The sequence below is a fragment of the Cydia strobilella genome, chromosome 2, assembly GCF_947568885.1.
Source record: "Cydia strobilella chromosome 2, ilCydStro3.1, whole genome shotgun sequence".
Lineage (NCBI taxonomy): Eukaryota > Metazoa > Arthropoda > Insecta > Lepidoptera > Tortricidae > Cydia > Cydia strobilella.
In genome coordinates, this window is record NC_086042.1 from 20,519,707 (window position 1) to 20,539,243 (window position 19,537).

At 35.5% G+C, this 19,537-nt stretch overlaps 1 protein-coding gene across 2 annotated transcripts in view; it reads right to left on the minus strand.

The window, feature by feature from the left end:
* Positions 1-11,999: 11,999 nt before the first annotated feature.
* LOC134754236 (uncharacterized) overlaps positions 12,000-19,537 on the minus strand; it is a 99,921-nt gene continuing 92,383 nt past the window's right edge. Inside the window, exons 3-6 of one of the 2 annotated variants that reach the window (XM_063690432.1) lie at positions 17,965-18,097; positions 16,273-16,406; positions 15,246-15,447; positions 12,000-12,276 (exon numbers count right to left, since the gene is read on the minus strand). In XM_063690432.1, the coding sequence (XP_063546502.1) occupies positions 12,059-12,276; positions 15,246-15,447; positions 16,273-16,406; positions 17,965-18,097 (687 nt within the window). In that variant the 3' untranslated portion in view covers positions 12,000-12,058. The remainder of the gene's footprint in view (positions 12,277-15,245; positions 15,448-16,272; positions 16,407-17,964; positions 18,098-19,537) is intronic. The other variant, XM_063690422.1, reaches the window with a different exon arrangement.

The window sequence follows — 19,537 nt, forward strand, 5'->3', positions numbered from 1 at the left end:
AAAATAATTTAATTGTTTAAGCATTTCTTTGTTAAGAATATTTCCTATATTATTTGGTGTTATCTTATCTTTCCATTATTTAGGTAACATATTCATTAAGTCTGGTATGGACGTTTAAAATTTAACTATAGTTTTGTCTTTTGCAGTATATACTGCACCAACAAAGAGATCGCATGCTTAGTTACTTTCAGAAGACAAAAATATGGTTAAAACTTTAAACGTCCCTACCTACCCCAATATCGCTATTCTCGCAATTTTAGACGGTAGACTTATACAGTTTTTAAAGCCCTTTATCGTATAGGCAAGACTCTGGCGTAACTTTATAATACATACATCCATAAATTAAAGCAGCCAAGACAAAATACTAACGAACTCCCAAACTCCGCGTAAATGAGACTACGCCTGCCGGCTGCCTCAGCCGTAGAGAAGATACAGCTGCTTAAGTCAAAATATACTGTTATTTCCTGAGTTTAGCAACTCTGTTATTAAAACATTTGAAACAGGCGCAGATTTAGAAGCGCATATATGGACATATACATTGCGAGATGCTTTTGAATAAGTATTATTAGATTCAGCCGAAAACAACAATAAGTATTAAGTGCCAATAAGTTTCAGTATGAGGACATTTATTTTTAGGGTTCCGTACCCAACGGGTAAAAACGGGACCCTATTAGTAAGACTCCGCTGTCCGTCCGTCTGTCTCTCTGTCTGTCCCTCTGTCCGTCTGTCACCAGGCTGTATCTCATGAACCGCGATAGCTAGACTGTTGAAATTTTAACAGATGATGTGTTTCTGTTGCCGCTATAACAACAAATACTAAAAACAGAATAATGTAAATATTTAAGTGGGGCTCCCATACAACAAACGTGATTTTTTGCCGTTTTTTGCGTAATGGTACGGAACCATTCGTGCGCCAGAGCTTAGCCGGTTTTATTTACTCTTGAGAAATGTAAAAAGTAACATTGGTAATCTAAGCATTGAAAGCTAGAAATGGTCTCAGGTTTTAAGATACACTACTTATGCCTTTAAGAACCCACTGTCAACAATGTAATTATTTAAAATAGCAATCATGTATAATTAATGTTTAGTTTTTGGGGATACATATTTAGGTTCTGCAGTGCAGGCTACATTTAAAGGTAAGAGAAATGTGCTTAATAAAATTGCTGATTATTTTTTACTTAAGGCTCACTAGATCTCCACGTATAGTATGAAGTGGAAAGGCTGTGCGTCACCAGCTAGCTGCCTGCACGCGGCGCGGCACTGAGATAACTTGAGCTCTGAGCACCGCGAAATCTTAACGAGTTGCCAGTTCAAATCCTATTCTATGACGTTTTTCTTGCGCTAAAACTCAATTTCCATATGTATTCGCAGTATGAAATTCAGAACAGCTTTCGCGAGGCGGGTAACATTTGCATTGTTAATTGTGGCTTCAGAAACTATGGGACACGCCGGCGCTGTGTTTACAAACCCGGCCATAATTAAAGTTTGATACCTACTTGCAGTGAGGACTTTCATTGTTGCAGCGGGTTAAGGAAGTTTTTGACAAAGCAACGCGGTAAGTTTGGCTGAGTAGTTTTGCGGAAATGTGGGATGAATAGTGTATTCCAAATATTCTCAATGCGGTGGCAAAAATTATTATTTTTATCACCTTTTATCTTGTTATGAAAATATTTATTATTGTTTTTTCGAGAGTACCAATTTGAAATTTTGAAGTTTTACAATTTATCTCGGTCTCATTTTATATAATTCATATTTTCCCCGGGAACGAAAGACGATTGATAGTTTCTAACCCTAGTTAATTGCTATAAATTTAATTATTCCATTACAGGTACATATACTAACTATAGGTACTTATAGTTACCACAATATGTTTGAAATCAGAGTTGCATAGATATGTATTATATATAATATTTATTAATATTGTACAGGAGAGTAATAATAGTAAAATAATAGTCTAAGAAAAAAAATGTCGATGTACGGTCCCGAATATAAGAATTCACCGGTAGTAAATAATTAGTTATCCCTTACTAAATTAATTTTAAATAATCAAAAAAAAATCTTACATTCTACCCAAAAATTGCCAAATTTTTAAATTAAAGGAAAAATGTACACGTCCGGCAGGACTCGAACCCGCGGCCATTGGAATACCGCCGCAAAATTTGGGAGTAACGCTCGCAGACGTTTCTGCTTCATAATAAATTCCAAAATTTGCCTCTTAAATGACAATACTCGTAGGTATACAGTAGCTAGATAATTGGCACGTAGGCGGGGGAGTGCAGATTTCTCGCACCGCAGCGCTCGACTAGGTAAATAGAACCGGCAGCGGATTTGCCAACATGATGAATAAGGATTTGCACTTCTCGACAAAATTAAAAATGCGTTTTATATCTTACACTTTCTTGAAACATATTGTGTATCCTCTGCTGTCTATTACATAATTCTTTTTATTTAATGTGCTGAACCACCACAGTTACGTGAAATATTTTAACAATAAATAAAACCTCTTTTGCAGTCAGTACCATGATATATTAGTACCTATATTATACTTATAGGTCCTATAAGTATGTAATTATGTATTATGCGAAGATCTATTTATACGTTGTTTGTGTCGTGTTTACCTAGTCTAACTATCAAATTTCCAGCAGGATTAAAAATGATTAGAAATAAAGGAAAAGTGGAAAACGCACTGTCTCTGGCGACACTTGAACTCGCGACTCTGGCATACCAGCCCATCACTCAGACCAGCCCAGCCCATCGCTCAGACCAGCCCAGGCCAGCACCCAGACCAGCCCAGGCCAGCACCCAGACCAGCTGTAGCCCAGAGTCGTGAGTTTGCAGACGTTTCTGCTTGATACGAAATTAGGATTTAAAAAAAATTATCCATTTGTACCTACTGCAATCAGAATTGTCAATAACGTTGATAAGTCTGTAAGGTAGGTAAGACTCATTGACAATCGCATCGGATAGTTTCGGTGACGTCTTCGTTATCACGATTCTTCATATTGCTTATCAACAACATCATACATCGGGGTTTTTGGTGCGAAAATGTTTTGCTTTAGCCAAAAATTTTGGTAAAAACTTTGAAAACAGATACTATTATGTATAACATTTCTAACCACATTTGGAGCATACCTATTACCTATTTTTGATTCGTGGTCTGGTAACTATTTTACAATAAACGGAGTTATAACACATGCAATCATTACCGCACCCAAACCCCAACGTACCTATGCTTAATTGCTTATCATGCGATCGATGGCTGTCTATACTTCATGAGTTCGTGCCCTGTCCCGGGCAGCGCAAACAAAATTATCGAAACTCTCAGGCCAATCCGAACGTACACTAATATCAGAATGATTATCTAAATGATTTTATTTAGTTATCGTGCGTCTCGCTCGCGCCAATACATGTACGGACAAGTACGAGTGAAATGCACGATGACTAAATTACACCATTTAGATATCGTCCTGATGTCAATATACGTTCGAATTTGACTCTCATCACTCAACAGATACTTAATCAAAGTTTAAAGAACATAATTATTAGATTTGATACCTCTACTCTACAGTCTACAGAATCAAAATATTTTTTTTAAATAATTAATAAATAAGTAGCTAGTAAATGAGTCAAATATCATGTTAAATTCAGTCAATATATTTAGATAGTTACTGAAGTTTCAATAAAACAAGATAAACAAAGTAGAGTTAGACCAAGAAAAGTCTGCAGCTATTTTGATAGCACACGCAGTGCAAGTGTTATTTATACGTCAAATTTCATAGAAGTTTAACGTTTAAAATAACACTTGCACTGCGTGTGCTATCAAAATCGCTGCAGACTTTTCTTGGTCTAACTCTAGGTATTCGAATCGTTGTCAATGTGAAATCCAAGGGACTACCATAATAACAAAGCAGAGAAAAATGCACTCAACCGACTGAAAGATATTTCCTCCCGTCTTGATTCTCGGGAATCCGGAATCCCTCTATCGCGGAGCTTCTCAATCAAAGTCCTGGCAAGTCGGTATTTTTATTTTATAGGTGAATGCAAACTTTTTAGTGGTTCCTCCGAGCTCTGTAGCTTTGTAATTGCTTTGTTTAGTCGTTTTTTGTTTAAAATACTTGGCTTCGAAACTGATTCACTACTAACATTGGATTTTATGGCTCCGTAGTCGTATTGATCGCTTTTGTTGAAGGCGATAAAAGATATCAAGTAAATAACATTGCTTTTCTTTTTATTGTTTCCACTATTGTGGATTTAACCTTGTATATTTGGTTAAAAATGGTGAGATTCCGAGACGGTTATATTAACTATATCGCGCAAACGATTGTGTACAATTAACTATGGTACTGACTGCTCTAATTTTATGACATATTTCTTAATATATATTTTTTATGATATAGGAGGCAAACGAGCAGACGAATCGCCTGATGGTAAGCGACACCCGCAAACCAGAGGGGTTATAATTCAATAGGTGTGTTGCTGAACTTTAAATTATATATTATGTACCTACCTATATAAATTTGGAGGCACTTAACTTTAACGAGCATTATAATTGTAATAACTGGAAGTCAATTTCTTAAACTGAAATAGATGTCATACACTAAAGCAAAGTGACCAAGTCCATCGGCGGAGGTCGGAGTCGAACCGACGTCTTCAATTCAATTTCAGCGATCAAGGTAACACTACTGAATGTGCACTTTTCTAATAGGCTTAGTATTAAAGTAGCCACAAAGGTGACCTTTGTAAGATTTACTTACCTACCAACTTATTTAACGCGCAGATTTTTTTTAGATACAGGATAAAATTGTTACTTCTGACCAAACTCTGAGAGGTGAATATGTAAGGTCATACTTAACAACTTTTACTATAGGGCCAACCCCGAAATCACCAAAAAAAAATCTGCCGTTTTATATACATTTTGGTGAATCAGTGTCAATGTTTTCTATACCTAGAATAGCTGATTATTTTTTCGCGATTTCGGGGTTGGTTCCTAGTAAAAGTTGTTCAGTATGACCCCTCAGATTATGGTCAGGGATAACAATTTAATCCTGTATTTCAACGTAGGCTGTATTTTTAGTATAAATACAAATAAAAATATGTAAGTATATTATGTGAGTCTCACAAATGTTTGACCTAGAATGTGGATCTAGACATAGCTAAACGGGCGGAAGCGTGGCATAGCCAGAGAGCGCAGAGTACTCTACTGCAGAGAGCCACGGTATTCAGCTAACAGACGTAATCCTCGAAATGCTTGGTATTTTGAGTTCAACATTTAGTAGGAATATTTAAAACATTTCGCGCCACTTGCATCATCCCACTAACCCGGGGTTAACCGGTTAAGCCGTTAACCCAGTGTCAAATTGTACTAGTAACCATATGGTACTTACCTAACTCTAGGTTTAACCCCGGGGTAGTGAATGGTGCAAGAGGCGCTTATTGTTACTAAGTACTAAAACATGTTAAGTAAGATTAAAAAAAATTACTTTGATCCGAAATTATTTAAATTGTATTGCTCATTTTCGGATCCGATCCAGTTCATCTAGTGGTTATTGAAACATTATTGTACCGTAAACTATAGAATGTCAAATGCAAACTTTACTTGCCAACAAAATTCTTATATGTCACTACACTTTATAAAACCAAGTCCCCGCCGCCGCGTCTGTCTGTATGTATGTATGTTCGCGATAAACTCAAAAACTACTGAACGGATTTTCATGCGATTTTCACCTATCAATAGAGTGATTGTTGAGGATAATTTAGGTGTATAATTGTTTGTATGTTGTTTTGTGTAACCCGTTAGAAGCCGGGGCGGGTCGCTAGTACTTTAATAAACTAGAACCTAAACGTGCATGTAGTTGAACAAAAATATTACTCTGTGTATTCGACAGTACTTATTCTCTGCATTTCTTCCTACGCTCTCTCAGACTATGTTTGTTCATTAGAGGGGTTTTAATTTGATTTTTCTACCGTTCTAATTGCACCTCGCTTATAATTTTCTGCTCATTTATGCGGGCAAGGGCACAATTAGTTTGCACCGTTTGTTTAAAACGAGGGCGGCTATCTTTAGGGCTCTTATTGTGTTAGCGGTTTGCAGAAAACTTTTTATTTTGTTTGCGTCTCATATGGCTGTGGGATACGTTTGTTTGCCTGTTTTTTAGGGTTCCGTACCCAAAGGGTAAAAACGGGACCCTATTACTAAGACTCCGCTGTCCGTCTGTCCGTCCGTCTGTCAGTCTGTCTGTCACCAGGCTGTATCTCATGAACCGTGATAGCTAGACACTTGAAATTTTCACAGATGATGTATTTCTGTTGCCGCTATAACAACAAGTACTAAAAACAGAATAATATAAATATTTAAATGGGGCTCCCATACAACAAACGTGATTTTTTTGCTGTTTTTTTCGTAATGGTACGGAACCCTTCGTGCGCGAGTCCGACTCGCACTTGGCCGGTTTTTTTTACTATAGTGAAGTTGACAGACTAATGATAGGCACAAAGGTTTTTTTCCCCATTTAAAAAAGGTTTCCTAAAAACCTTGGTTGAAACAAGTTTTACGATGCAGCGACTATAACCATTCAAGTAAAGAACCAGCAGTCTGAACTTATTTCATTGCATTGAGGCGTGAGACAAGGGGACGTAATTTCCCCCAAATTGTTCTCAAATTCAATCTAGAACGGAATCTAGTCTAGAATGCACTGGAACGGACGAGGCATAACTATAAACATCTCATCATGCACTCTCATATCATTGATCATTTAAGGTACCTTGGTTGCACAGTAACCGACACCAACCGGAGGGAAGAAGAGATAGATGTTCGAATCCAAAACACCCGAGCAGCGCTCCATCATCGGGTTCTAGTGTCCAAGCTAACCGAAAGCGAGTTTCGAGCTAGCAACATCTACCGTACCGTACCGTACACTTCTTGAATGGCTATCGGAGTTCCAAGTCATATTGTAAATTCACCAGTAACAATGGGCCACCCTATACTAAATTAATTTCCCAGTTGCGAGTTTTTCTACTTTTTCTGTATGTCTAAGCATTATGATATCGTTTGCAGACATTTGTGCTTAACACAAAAATCAGCGCAGCGACCGAACCGACTAAAGAATTTTACTAATGACATTAGTGTGCATTAGTGTACATCTAGCGCCACTTGCTCCATCCATCCCACTAACCCGGGGTTAACCGGTTAAATCCACTGTCAAATTGTACTGGTAACCATGGTAACTCCAGGTTTAACCGGTTAATCCAGGTTAGTGGGTTGGGTGCAAGTGGCGCTAAGAAGGTTTTGTCAACACTAGTTTTAAATTCGAGTAATTTTTAAATTTAAGTAATTTTTGAATTCATTTTGTTTGTCACAAATGAAGTATGTTAAAAATATTTTTTCACCACACCAGCTCGTAAAGGCTTTCTTGATTGTACAAAAATTTGCCGTTTAGTTGATAAAACAAAAAATAAGCAGGTTTATTAGAAAACAACTCCTCTAATGAGGGCGCCACTCAGTCTTAACAGTCGTCATATCAAATGAATACATTTCGGTCAAAGATTACTTTTTGACAGTAATTCCTGTACAGGTTTTTCAATTTGACCAAGCAATAACCTGGTGATGTGGCTGATAATGGCCGAGTTAACCCATTCTTAAAATGCACGCACCTCCACAAGTAATCTAAGTAGATGCAATTGTTACGCAAGATCCCGTCCAAATCCTAAAGCGAAGGCTAGTCGTACAATTACATACTTTGATCCATCAATAATTACGGTAAATACTGATGGGTCACATTTTATTCTAACCATGCTAGTTCACCAGATTGCAAATCCTAATAATGCTCTAGTAATATGCACACTTAGATGTAAGCGTAAAAATATTGATGAAGCGATACTACCTATGCATTTTATGACTGGTTGTAGGTAACTCACGTAAGTAAAATTCTGTCGTTTCGATAAGTTTACTGTTAAACTAGAGATGACTGAGACTTTGGCACTCTATAAAAACCAAAGTAGGTACTATTTAATAAAACAACTAGAAAGATATTTGAAATTTTATTTCCTTGTTTGTTTATATACATTTTATTAAATAGAAAAATCTTCGAAGAAAATCAATAGGTATTTGCTAACTAATTCGTAATTTCAAAGGCTAAATAGTATTCCATTTACTTTCCTTACATTAATTTACTTAAGACTAGGTACCTACATTTAGTGTGTTTTATTCTGATAACTATGTATATGTACACAAGTTTTACTAAGTTGAAAAAATTTGTTAAACTTATTGACCTATTTTTACTTAGGTAGAACTTGACCTGTTTGTGACATAGTAAACAACCTCTTGCCAAGCCAACATTTAAAAAGAGAAAAAAGGTTATTTAATAAAAATAATAAAGAGAGAAATTAATAAAATATAAATAACCGATTTCATTAATAAAATACTCCTTTAAAAGCTGCAAATGTGACGGAGATACAAGTACTTTATATGTGGATACTTTATAAAAAAATATGCAATGTCAAAGTCAAAATTGACTTTGAAAATAATCCAACTTGTCTTGGTCCTTGGTAGTTATAGTTATATTTATTTGTTACTCAAGGGTGCAAAGTTGTATTTTACCCGCGAGTGTGGAATTGAAACACCACTGCAAGCGAAAGGATTCTATAGTTCTATAGAAGTACAAGCGAAAGGATTATATATAATAGTTCTATAGAATCCTTTCGCTTGCTGGTGTTCAATTCCTCACTCGCGGGTAAAATACAACTTTGCACCCTTATATAACAAATAACTATAACTACCAAGGACCAAGACAAGCTGGATTATTTTCAAAGTAAATTTTGACTTTGACTGGATATTTTTTTTAATAAAGTATCCACATATGAAGTTTGAACCAATCCCTTCGCGAAGCGAGTGGTTCTAAAATAGAATCCTGAGCGTAGCGAGTGTTTCAACACACGAGAAGTAAAATACATTTGCACTCGTGTGTAACACAAAACTTTTCACCTCACTATAGCGAGGAAAGTGCAACATGCAAAAAACAGCTCATAAAAAATACGTTTATTTGTACACATCATCAGGTTAATTATAATCATCATCAGTATAGTATAACAATATGTAAAATTCTTGTTGACATTGTTGACATTTCTGACGATGCGTTTCGAAATTGCATCGACTCAACTTGTGCGTTCAGAATTATATTAAACTTCATTATAAAAAAATAATTAAACAAAGCTAAATTAGGTATTTTTTATTAAATTCTCAAACCATTTATTTAATGATAATTAATACCGAACGAACCATTATTATGAGCGTTTTACGTTTTGTTATCTGTCAAAAGCTGATTAAGCACGCTCCAAGATCAAATTGCTTTCCCCACTAGTGGATAAAATGCGTTTTTACCCGCTTATTTTAAAGGATAAAAGACGGCTTTCCGCGCTATTGAGGGGAAAAATAATTTTGCAAAACAACAAAAGAGGCTCTGGCGATCCACCAACCCGCGTATCAGTGCTGCGTGCTGCACCAGCATAGTGACCTAATGATCCAAATGCCCTCATGGTCCACAATGTGGCCACAACTCCCTGTTACGGCTCCAAGTGCCTGGCTTCAGAAAAATAATTTCCGGGCGGCGATTTTACAACAAAACAAACATATATTATTACGATAAATCATTAGTCTACATTTCTTCCGGATGTGACGAGCTATATTTTGAAATCTACGTATTAGAAAGTATCAATGGCAAATTCAACTAAAGTGTATTGTGTCCTTTTACAATTGTGTATATATTTTCTTTCAACGAAATTGTCTTGTTACAAATGTCTCCACATCAATTATCAATTTGCAAATTACGTATAAGATCAACTTGTAACTTATTAAACATATTAACTTGTAACTTATTGAACTTTAGAAATTAAATGATCACCCTGGTGTTTTCAAATTATTTTATAATTAATTACACTAGAGGTGCGCATATATTTCCTAGACAGTAAGCTAGATCAAAGTTAAGATCTTAAGATAAAATACTTTTTCTGACAGTGCTAAGCTATGCTATTATAACATAACCGTTTATGTATGGTAGCATGTGGTGGTATGTAATAAATTTAATAAGTTTTTGGCATTGATTTCATTTTTGGTACAAGCTTTTGCTGACTGTACTTTTCTTACCACTGGTAACTCATTCTCATCTAGACAATTCTTATCCACTACATCTGTACGAATATGAATAGTTAAATGGTAACTAGATTAAAAATACAATGGAATTTAAGTCATATAAGTTGACAGTCGATGTCAAAGATATGTTTATATTTTTCGCCGTATTACAAAGGAGTAAGGTGCAAAAGTGTACCTACTATGACGCCAACTGTACAGAACCAAATAACTAAAACTTAGGTTATAGGCTATGGAAGCCAAAGCTGATAATAGGCTAGATGACAAATTTTTATTAATGGTATCAATTTTAGGATCAAATGTCTGTATGGGACCCATTTGCAATAAAGCAATACACAAGTCAGAAATGATAGTCAAAGTCCGACAGTCGTAATTCAACATGTGTCATCATTCCTATTAGGATTTACTCGAGCGTCGTGGGGATCTTTTGGATTTTAAAGATTAGATGCTAGGAAGAATAAAAGGATTCATAATAATTATTTGCTTTTTCGGTAGTGAGTAACCGCTTACAGATTTCCAAATATGTACTAAAATAATCACATAGAAATACTTAGGCGCATTAGATATTGATTGATAGTTTGCATCCGGCAACGCATCTCTGATATCGAGGTAAGACCATACGAAGCGAAGGGTAGAAAACTGGGAATAAAAAATACTGGACCGAGTCAGATATTCAAAGAGGGTGTGAAGTTAACCCTACAAATTCTCCCACTCAAAAGACTGACGATTTAAAAGTGACGCAAGCTCATAGCAAATTTTTGAAGACACAAAAAGCCGAAATAGCCGAGATACCCGAACGCATAAGATTCAGAAGGTGTAGATTCCCAGTCCCAGTTGTGTTAAACCTACATACAACCGTACGAGTTTCATCCTATTTTTCAATGAGGTTTTTTTTTGATTAATTTTTGTAGCACTTTTTTGCCACTTGCACAAAATTTTCCAAGTTAAGCCGCGGCCGACCAAGAGCAGCACTAAAGGTCAGCTACCCCCACAGAGTAAGTATTTTCTATTTTTTATCAGGTGGGTTTCATGCAACTGGCCACCGGACTAAAAGCAATGCGTCGACACATGATATCAAAATAATAAAGTCAACAAGAAATAAAAAGAGGACAAATAGTTATTTGTTTTAAAAGTTGGCTAAGTTGTTGTTCTATCCTTCGTGCAAATATTGATACCCGAGCAGGCGAAAGATTTCAAAATTGGAATCCCGAAATTCCGAAATTTCAAAGAGGGTTCAATAAACTTTGCTGCTGAGTTAACACAAAAATTTCCACCACACTAACGCGAGGTATATGCTGACCGTAAAATAATACAAATCAAATCCAAATAAAAGTTATTAAATAATATTCATTCAAAATAACAATTAGGTCAATACCACTAGCGACCACGAGGAAACAACTCAAAATTAGCAACAACTTACTTTGCCAAACCTGTATATAAAATGCAATTTTCTCATCAGTTTTTGAAGAAGTTGTGTATGGGTAAAGTTATGGGTGTGCCTAAAGTACAACGATAACTTTTGCCATATCTAAATATTTATGCAGCTAGGATAAATTGCAAAAAAAATTACGTAGTTAAGAAAGTTAATTGATTCCATTGTTTGTACGACAATTAAGTAGTTTCTATTCAAGTGTATGCTATAACTTACATGTGTTTTGAATTGCATTGAATTAGTACAATAAATACAATTACCATAATTAATTTTCGTTACATTATTTCGTTACATTTTTTTTGTGCAATACACCCATAAGCTAAGTGGTGTTTTAATTTTGAAAATGAATAAATGTACCAAATAACAGCAGCAACACACTTATACTGGAAAAGTACAATTATTTTAAAGAAGATTGATGCAGTGAATTCATTATTTACCTATTTGACAGACAAATATGAATCTTATCGTATGTGTTCTAACCTATTTTAATGCCCAATAAGTGACAGAAGCGGCTTTTTAGGAGTCGATCCTATTAAGTACAAGTTATCATCGTAGTTTTCTTCAAAATTGTTGTCATAAGCTTCGTTGAAGACGTCTTGGTTAAACATGCCGTAGTCTTGAGCCAGCACAATCGGCAGGAAAAGCACGAAGAAGATCAGAAGCCAGCTGGTGAAGCATCTAGTGGCGTTGCTGCCGAGTGTGACTGGAATAGAAAATATAATTAAAAACGTTAGCTGATTTTTAACGATGAAATTTATAGTTTCTTTTTGAAAATTTAAGTAAAATATAAATAAATACCAGGAGAAAAATTTCATGAGATATAACGATAGGTACCATTGGAATAGGTCGATTTTAATTATTAAAATTGAATAGTTAAAGAGAATTTTCAAATCCTATGATGCGTTTGCATGTTATTAGTTACCTATATGGCAACTGCAGCTGCATCACTGTGGCGACATTACTGGTGCGGCATTGACGCGGACACTGTCACTGTCAATTTTCATGATAAAATGAATGATGGATTGAACGTTCTAATCGCAGCAGTAATGCGGCAACAAACGTCACTCATTTTGACAAGGGAATTGACAATAATAATAATAAAAATATTGTTTATTTCAAGTTTTAAACTCATACAATACAATAATAGCACACGCTTCCCGTTACCGGTTTTATTAAAGTTTCATATTCACCGGTCACCGGTTTTATTCAGTTCCAAGACCTTTCATATATATTAACGATAACATGACAAAGTAAAAACTATGATTACATACAAAATCATTATTTGGTTCAGGATTACATTTGCAAAACCTACAAAGTACATTTTTGCAAACTTAATGTTTGTTGCTGCTCATGTGAAAAGATACTTCATATGAAGGAGAAAACACATCTTGAATTATTGAGCTGAAAAGTTATACTGAGATGTTATGTAGAAAATCGTTGGCTAGTTATTTCTACTAATCGATGTTGAATTCTGGGAACATACGGTTATAGACTATAGGATGATTTTTGAAGCTAACATAGTACATGGTACATGTTTTATTTCGGGTTAACGAGGATTTCTTTCAGTGGATGTTCCACTTAACCTTTCGTATGCGCATGTCAAAAAATTGCCGTATAAATAGCAATCGTGACAACTTCATGTTTAAGTTGAATATATATGGAGCAGATCTGCTCCTAAGTATACGAAAGGGTAATAAATTATTGGGGTGTAATTTACTTTGTCTGTGGTTACAGAAACAGTTTTATTATTTTGACCCCAGCGTTTTTCTTACCTATAACATGACTAGGATGCCTAGGATAAGTATACAACAAGGACAAGTATATAACATTTTTTTAAATGTTTTAATTAGTATGTGATAATTGAAGTTTTCGTAGGTAGCCGATATCTAAGCGTAGGTATGTACTGTCCGCGCGCCAATTCCGTGCATTCGGAGGTTGAGGAAATGGGGGGTGTGCGCCGCGCCCGTACGTACAAAATGACACCACTCTGTTATGACGCCCAACATTCCTAACATTCCTCAGAACGGAACGGGATTCGCGCGCGGACAGTACATCACCTATGAAGGCCAATAGGAACTTGATCTTAACACTCTTTCGTGCATCTTACTTACTTACAGGTGCAAGTGAGATACGCTGCTAGTAATAACATATTTTTAATTTTCGAAAGACGCTTCAGAATTATTAGCATTATTAACCATCAACTGAAATTTCTGTTTACAAACATATATGTATTTTTATTTTTGTATTGTTTGTTAAAAAAAGAACCCTTAGATTTTACATGCTCGTTTCAACATTTGTAAGGTACTGGGATCTAATTCACTTAACTAGCTGGTTCATGCATGATGGCACAAACTTGCCAACGGGTGGTCATTCACGCGAGATTATAGGATTTGTTCACTACCTATACTATCACTTCACAGCACAAAGCTGAAAACACAGTCTGTTGCTTATAATAACTATCAAAACGAATACGGATTGTAATTTAAAGTTTAAGTGTCACATGTTACAATACATACATATAGGTTCGGCGAAAAAATTTTGATCTTGTCAAGTCTCATAAATAATTATTAACATATATAACTAGTACAAAACATTAATTCAGTATTGCAAATATCACTTAAATTACTACTGGTTAATTCATTCAATCTGGCGGTAACATTTGTTGTACCTATTTCAAAACACGAGATCATTCTTTGACGTATACATACCTATTTAGAATTTGAAATTACATGGTAACTCATGAGTGACATAATAATCAGTGATAAATTAGCAAGATATTGTACATAAGGTATAAAAGATAAGTTTTTTTAATCAGAAATAGTACCTAGTCGGAATCTCTTCGATCTAGAGTTTTTTCGAAGCAATCAATACCTACTCTGAGAAACGCCACCAAATGTTCAGATTTTTTGAATATTATTAAATACATTTTATTTTATTCTTTTTCTATATTTATTTAGGTAAGTACCGCACTTTTCTAAACAGCAATGATTATGTTCATTTTCGGGTTTCAACTTTCAAGCCATTACAGCACTCTTGTATCAAATTTTACAAGTTAAAACAATAAGCAGCGGGCGCAGCATGGTTCCATTTTTATCGCCTGTCACTATGCCCGTCACTTTCACACTTACATACTTGTTAAAACGTGACAGGCATGTTGACAAGCGACAAAAATGCGACCGTGTTACCGTCGCAGGGGAATGTTAAAATTAAAATTGCATGCATATTATGCACCAAAGTAGTTTTTTTTTAATATCGTTTTTTTAAATAAGTTGGTCAAGCATATCTTGTCAGTAGAAAAAGGCGCGAAATTCAAATTTTCTATGGGACAATATCCCTTCGCGCCTACATTTCTTAAAATTTGCCGCCTTTTTCCACTGACAAGATTTGCTTGACCAACTATATATACTTTGCTTTGCTATAAATTGAAATAAATTCAACGTTATTTCTTTGTTCGTCTAGAAATATTTTAATATGTTAATATTATTTATATTATAGAAATCATTTATTTCTAGGCAAAAAGCTCCATGATCTTAGTCATCAATCTAGCAACTAACGAGGCCTTATTATATTTAACATTAGGTACTTACACTGTAAACTTTCTACCATGATTGAGTCAAATTATTCAAAAGAAACATACATCAGCCTGCATTTATTCTACCAATCCAAACTCACTTCTTTCTGGACGCGGGTCAGTCTCCGGAGTGAAGAAGTCCAGCTTGGCGGACTCGTTGTACACGTCGTACACGGTGGCATTGCAGGTGACGCGCAGGCGGCCGCCGGGGAACAGGTCCGGGGAGACCTTCAGCTCTACGCCCACGCTGGCCCAGGACAGCCCGCCGTCCCACGGGTGCAAGGTGGTCTCGGATGAACGCAGCTGGAATGAGATAGGACGTCAAATTAGAATAGAATACGAGCAATAATAATACACGATTACCTATTTAAATATTTACGTATAAGACTATTTTTTGCTATGGGCTACCATTTACGAGTTATTTACGAAAAACTATAAAAAGGGACCTTTAAACCTTATCTTTATTACAAAAAAATATAATCGTTACACTCTGACCTATGTAGTTAGGTATCTATGTACCTAAACGTAAAATAAAAAAGATTGATATGAATTAAATCTGAATACTAATACATATTTTTCCACCTTCTACGTGAACCAAGACGCGAGCCATCATAGGTAACTATGTCGTAGACATAATTATAATTATATAATATAATTTTCGATAATAATATACCTGAACAACATTTTTTTTATACCATCACCAAAACATAATATTTTGGTAGGCATTCGGAGCTTATAGGTTTTCCTACCATTTACCTCAGGCGGTTGGCAAAGAAGTTGCGCAGCGATTTTCTAGTAGAGGGTAGCTGAGTTTTGAGACTAAGACTAATTTATTTATTACATTTTTACTTACATACTTAACATAATACAAATACAAAAAATCATTTAATCAGTCCTAGCTGACCATATTAATTTCTTACCAGCCGCTTCAGTTAATCGGTAGAACCTTAGAACTGCAAGAGGAAGCGAGGGTTAGTTCCCGAATCGCCGGATTCTTGTTTCGCCGGATTCTTGTTTCGTCGGATTCTCGTATATTCGGATTGTGACGTACTAAAGCAAATCTGGCGAAACAAGAATCCGGCGAATCGGGCGCGCGCGAGTTGTAGATAATAGGGTTTTGGTACGAACCGGTTCATCGTTGATGTAAATCGTGAGGTTGGCAGGCGGCTTGGCGGGCGCGGAAGTGCAGTTGGTCCGCATCAGCTCTCCCGGCTGGTACTTCTCCTTCTCTGCTTGCAGCACTGGCTGACTCTCTGGTGTCACTGAAATAAGCGGTGTTTGCATTTAATGTTATGCAATGGTTTACCCGAATGATGTAATGGCTAAATTGGTCGAAGTGACACTCAAAGGCCCGTGTCACCCCAATAATAATAAAACGGCTAAATGGCAACACATCCTTATGGTGACAAAAGTGTGCTAACTGTCCCTTACTGTACGATTATAGTTATTTACGATACAAGTGCAGAGAGTAGGAAATTTTCAAAGAGTGGTGATAAATTAAAACACGACCGAAGGGAGGGAGGGAAGGGAGGGAGGGAAATCGACACGAGTTGCGAATTACCTAATTCGCACGTGTAACGTAAAACGTTATATAACCTTGTACTGTAAGACATTTATTTTTATGTTGTTCCTTTATTACTGAAAATAATCAGATACACCGTTGGAAAGTATTGGCATCGGTAAATCAGTGTCGGTACGCAATCGTACAGGAAAATGTTAGGCTTTCTTAGAATATAAACGCAATATTTTTTTTGTGCTATTACCCGCTGACAGACGGACAGATAATAAAGGCTTTAATAATAGATCTAGTCTTCCGTTACCTTTCGGGCACAAAACCAACCGATACCACATTAATATAGTTAGTGATAATAAGGCGACATCGCTAAGGAAGTAGCTTACCTACCTATTCCTTAGTTTTATCAAACTAAAGAAAAAGCAATCAGTTCAGCAATCCTCGCCACTAGCCAATCATATTACTTTGCTTTTGCGGTCAGCACTTCAAGTTCCCACTAACTTCTAATGTCTGACTTCGAAGTTCAGTGGTCGGTAGTTATGAAACTGTACCCACCTTTAAAATTTTAAGTTTTTATTTTTCTAAATAACTAAAGATAATTAAGATGATAATTTAAAGTACCAATTTTTGTACTCTTTCGCATGACCTTGGATATCACAATTATATTATGCGAATTTCAATCAAATGATGCCATTCATACAAACGATAAGGTAAGAAAAAAGTTATATTCCGGACATTTGTAAGATGACAAAATTGTATTGTAAACAAGTAGTAGTAACAATTTAAGACTCGCTAACAATCGCTAGGAGTGGCGCCACCTAGACGAGGCCTATGTCAAAGACAGTCTGACAAAGAAGAAGAAATAGAAAAAGAATAAAAACGTAAATAAATAAATGGGTACTTACTTGTATAATTGTAAAAGAAAATGTAAAAACCTGTCAGGAAAAACTTTTTTTACAAACAAAAATCACTATATAAAAGATCCAAATTTACAAAATTCGGTAGCGACCCCTAAAACGTAATTGAAAATTCTGAAAAAATCCACCTTTGTTTTTTTTAGTAGAAGACAGTAAATTAAGTGGGTGAGATATACTTAGAACATTTTAACTTCAACGAAATAAGCAACACCCTAATAGTATATATATAGCCAATAAACTTGGCTATAATGTTTTTTTTTTTTAATGTGTAATAATTGCTTAAAATGTCCTCCCATTTGGTTCTCCGACTAATTGTTTGTCCGAGAACAATAAATGTTGCAATAATAAAAACATTATTAATAGTGGCAAAATACGGGGCCTTTGGCTTACCAACGACATCAAGAAACTGAGTTGCGGTCTGGGTGGAGAAGGTGCTATCAGCGGTGACCTCGCAACTGAAGTTGCCCGCGAGACTCGGCTCCAGCCTCCGAAGGACTACTTTCTTGTCATCAGAATTGTTCATCTGAAATTTATAGTGGTCTTCATAGAGAACACGAATCCGTATTTTTCGTATCGTTCCGTTTTTTATTTATTTATCAGATCTTCGCAATTTAATGTCTGTTCCTATATTTTAGGCCAAGCAATAAGAAGGTATTGAGATAATGCTAGGAACACAATTTTTGACTTCGTAGCTTTATTTGGACTAGTTAGGAGGTGAACATATCAAAAGTCCCCGGCCGTAACCCTGGTGCTGGGGGGAGAGGGGGGTTTGAAGGTTCCATTTTTCGGTTTTTCGATTATATCTCGGAAACTATGCGTCTGAGCGACTTGGCCACTTATACAAAATGAAAAGTGATTTAATTCATTACAAGGTTTATTAAGTCGTTTTTTGATATTCTGTATAGTTTTTGAGATATCCGCTCTTGAAGGTTTATTTATGGCTCTCATTTTGATCTTGATTATCTACATCAGTGAAGCTGCTAGGCCGGGTGTGGTAACGTTTTCGCATAAATCAGGAGTACTGAATTCATTTATGGTATCAACATTAACACCTTTCCGAAAAAAAAACATATAAACTTTAAACATATAACTTTTTTATATGTTTAAAGTTTATTAATTGATTTAGTTGAAATTTGGTAAATAGATGTTTTAAGTCCCCAGACAGGATATAACATAGTTTTTATCTCAAAAATCATACTTTGAAGGGGTGAAATTTGGTGTGAGCTTCTCCTCCGAAGTTGAATTCAAGAGGTTAATACTTACTGTTTAAATTTAGGTTTGAAGTGAATTTTGGTATCATTTTCAACTAAATCAAACATGTAGACCATCCCAAATATTATTTAAATAGGTTCAGCGGTTATTGATTTCCCATACAAATTTCCACCCCACTTTTCACACCCTCAAAAGATGATTTTGGTTATAAAATCTATCCTATGTACTGTCCCGGGACTCAAACCATCTCTATACCAAATTTCAACTAAATCGGTTCAGCGGTTTAAGTGTGAAAATGTTTAAAAAAAAAAACATTTTTTTAAATTTTGTTTTTACTTAGGAATTGTGTCAATGTTGAATGAATAAATGAATTCAGGAGCCCCGATTTATACGAAAACGATACCAAACCCGGCCTAGCAGCTTGACTGATGTAGACAATCAAGATAAAAATGAGAGCCCTAAATAAACCTTCAAGAGCGGATATCTCAAAAACTACACAAGATATCGAAAAACTTGACTTAATAAAACTTGTAACAAATTAAATGACTTTTCATTTTGTAAAAGTGGACATGTCGCTCAGACACATAGTTTCCGAGATATATTTTATTTATTTTTGTTTATTTAGAACACAAACAGTCACATATACAAATGGATTTGAAATACAAATGTACTTAACATACTTAAGAAACAGACCTGGAGGTTCATTATTAAGTACATAATGTTAACATACACACTAAAACAACAGAGATAA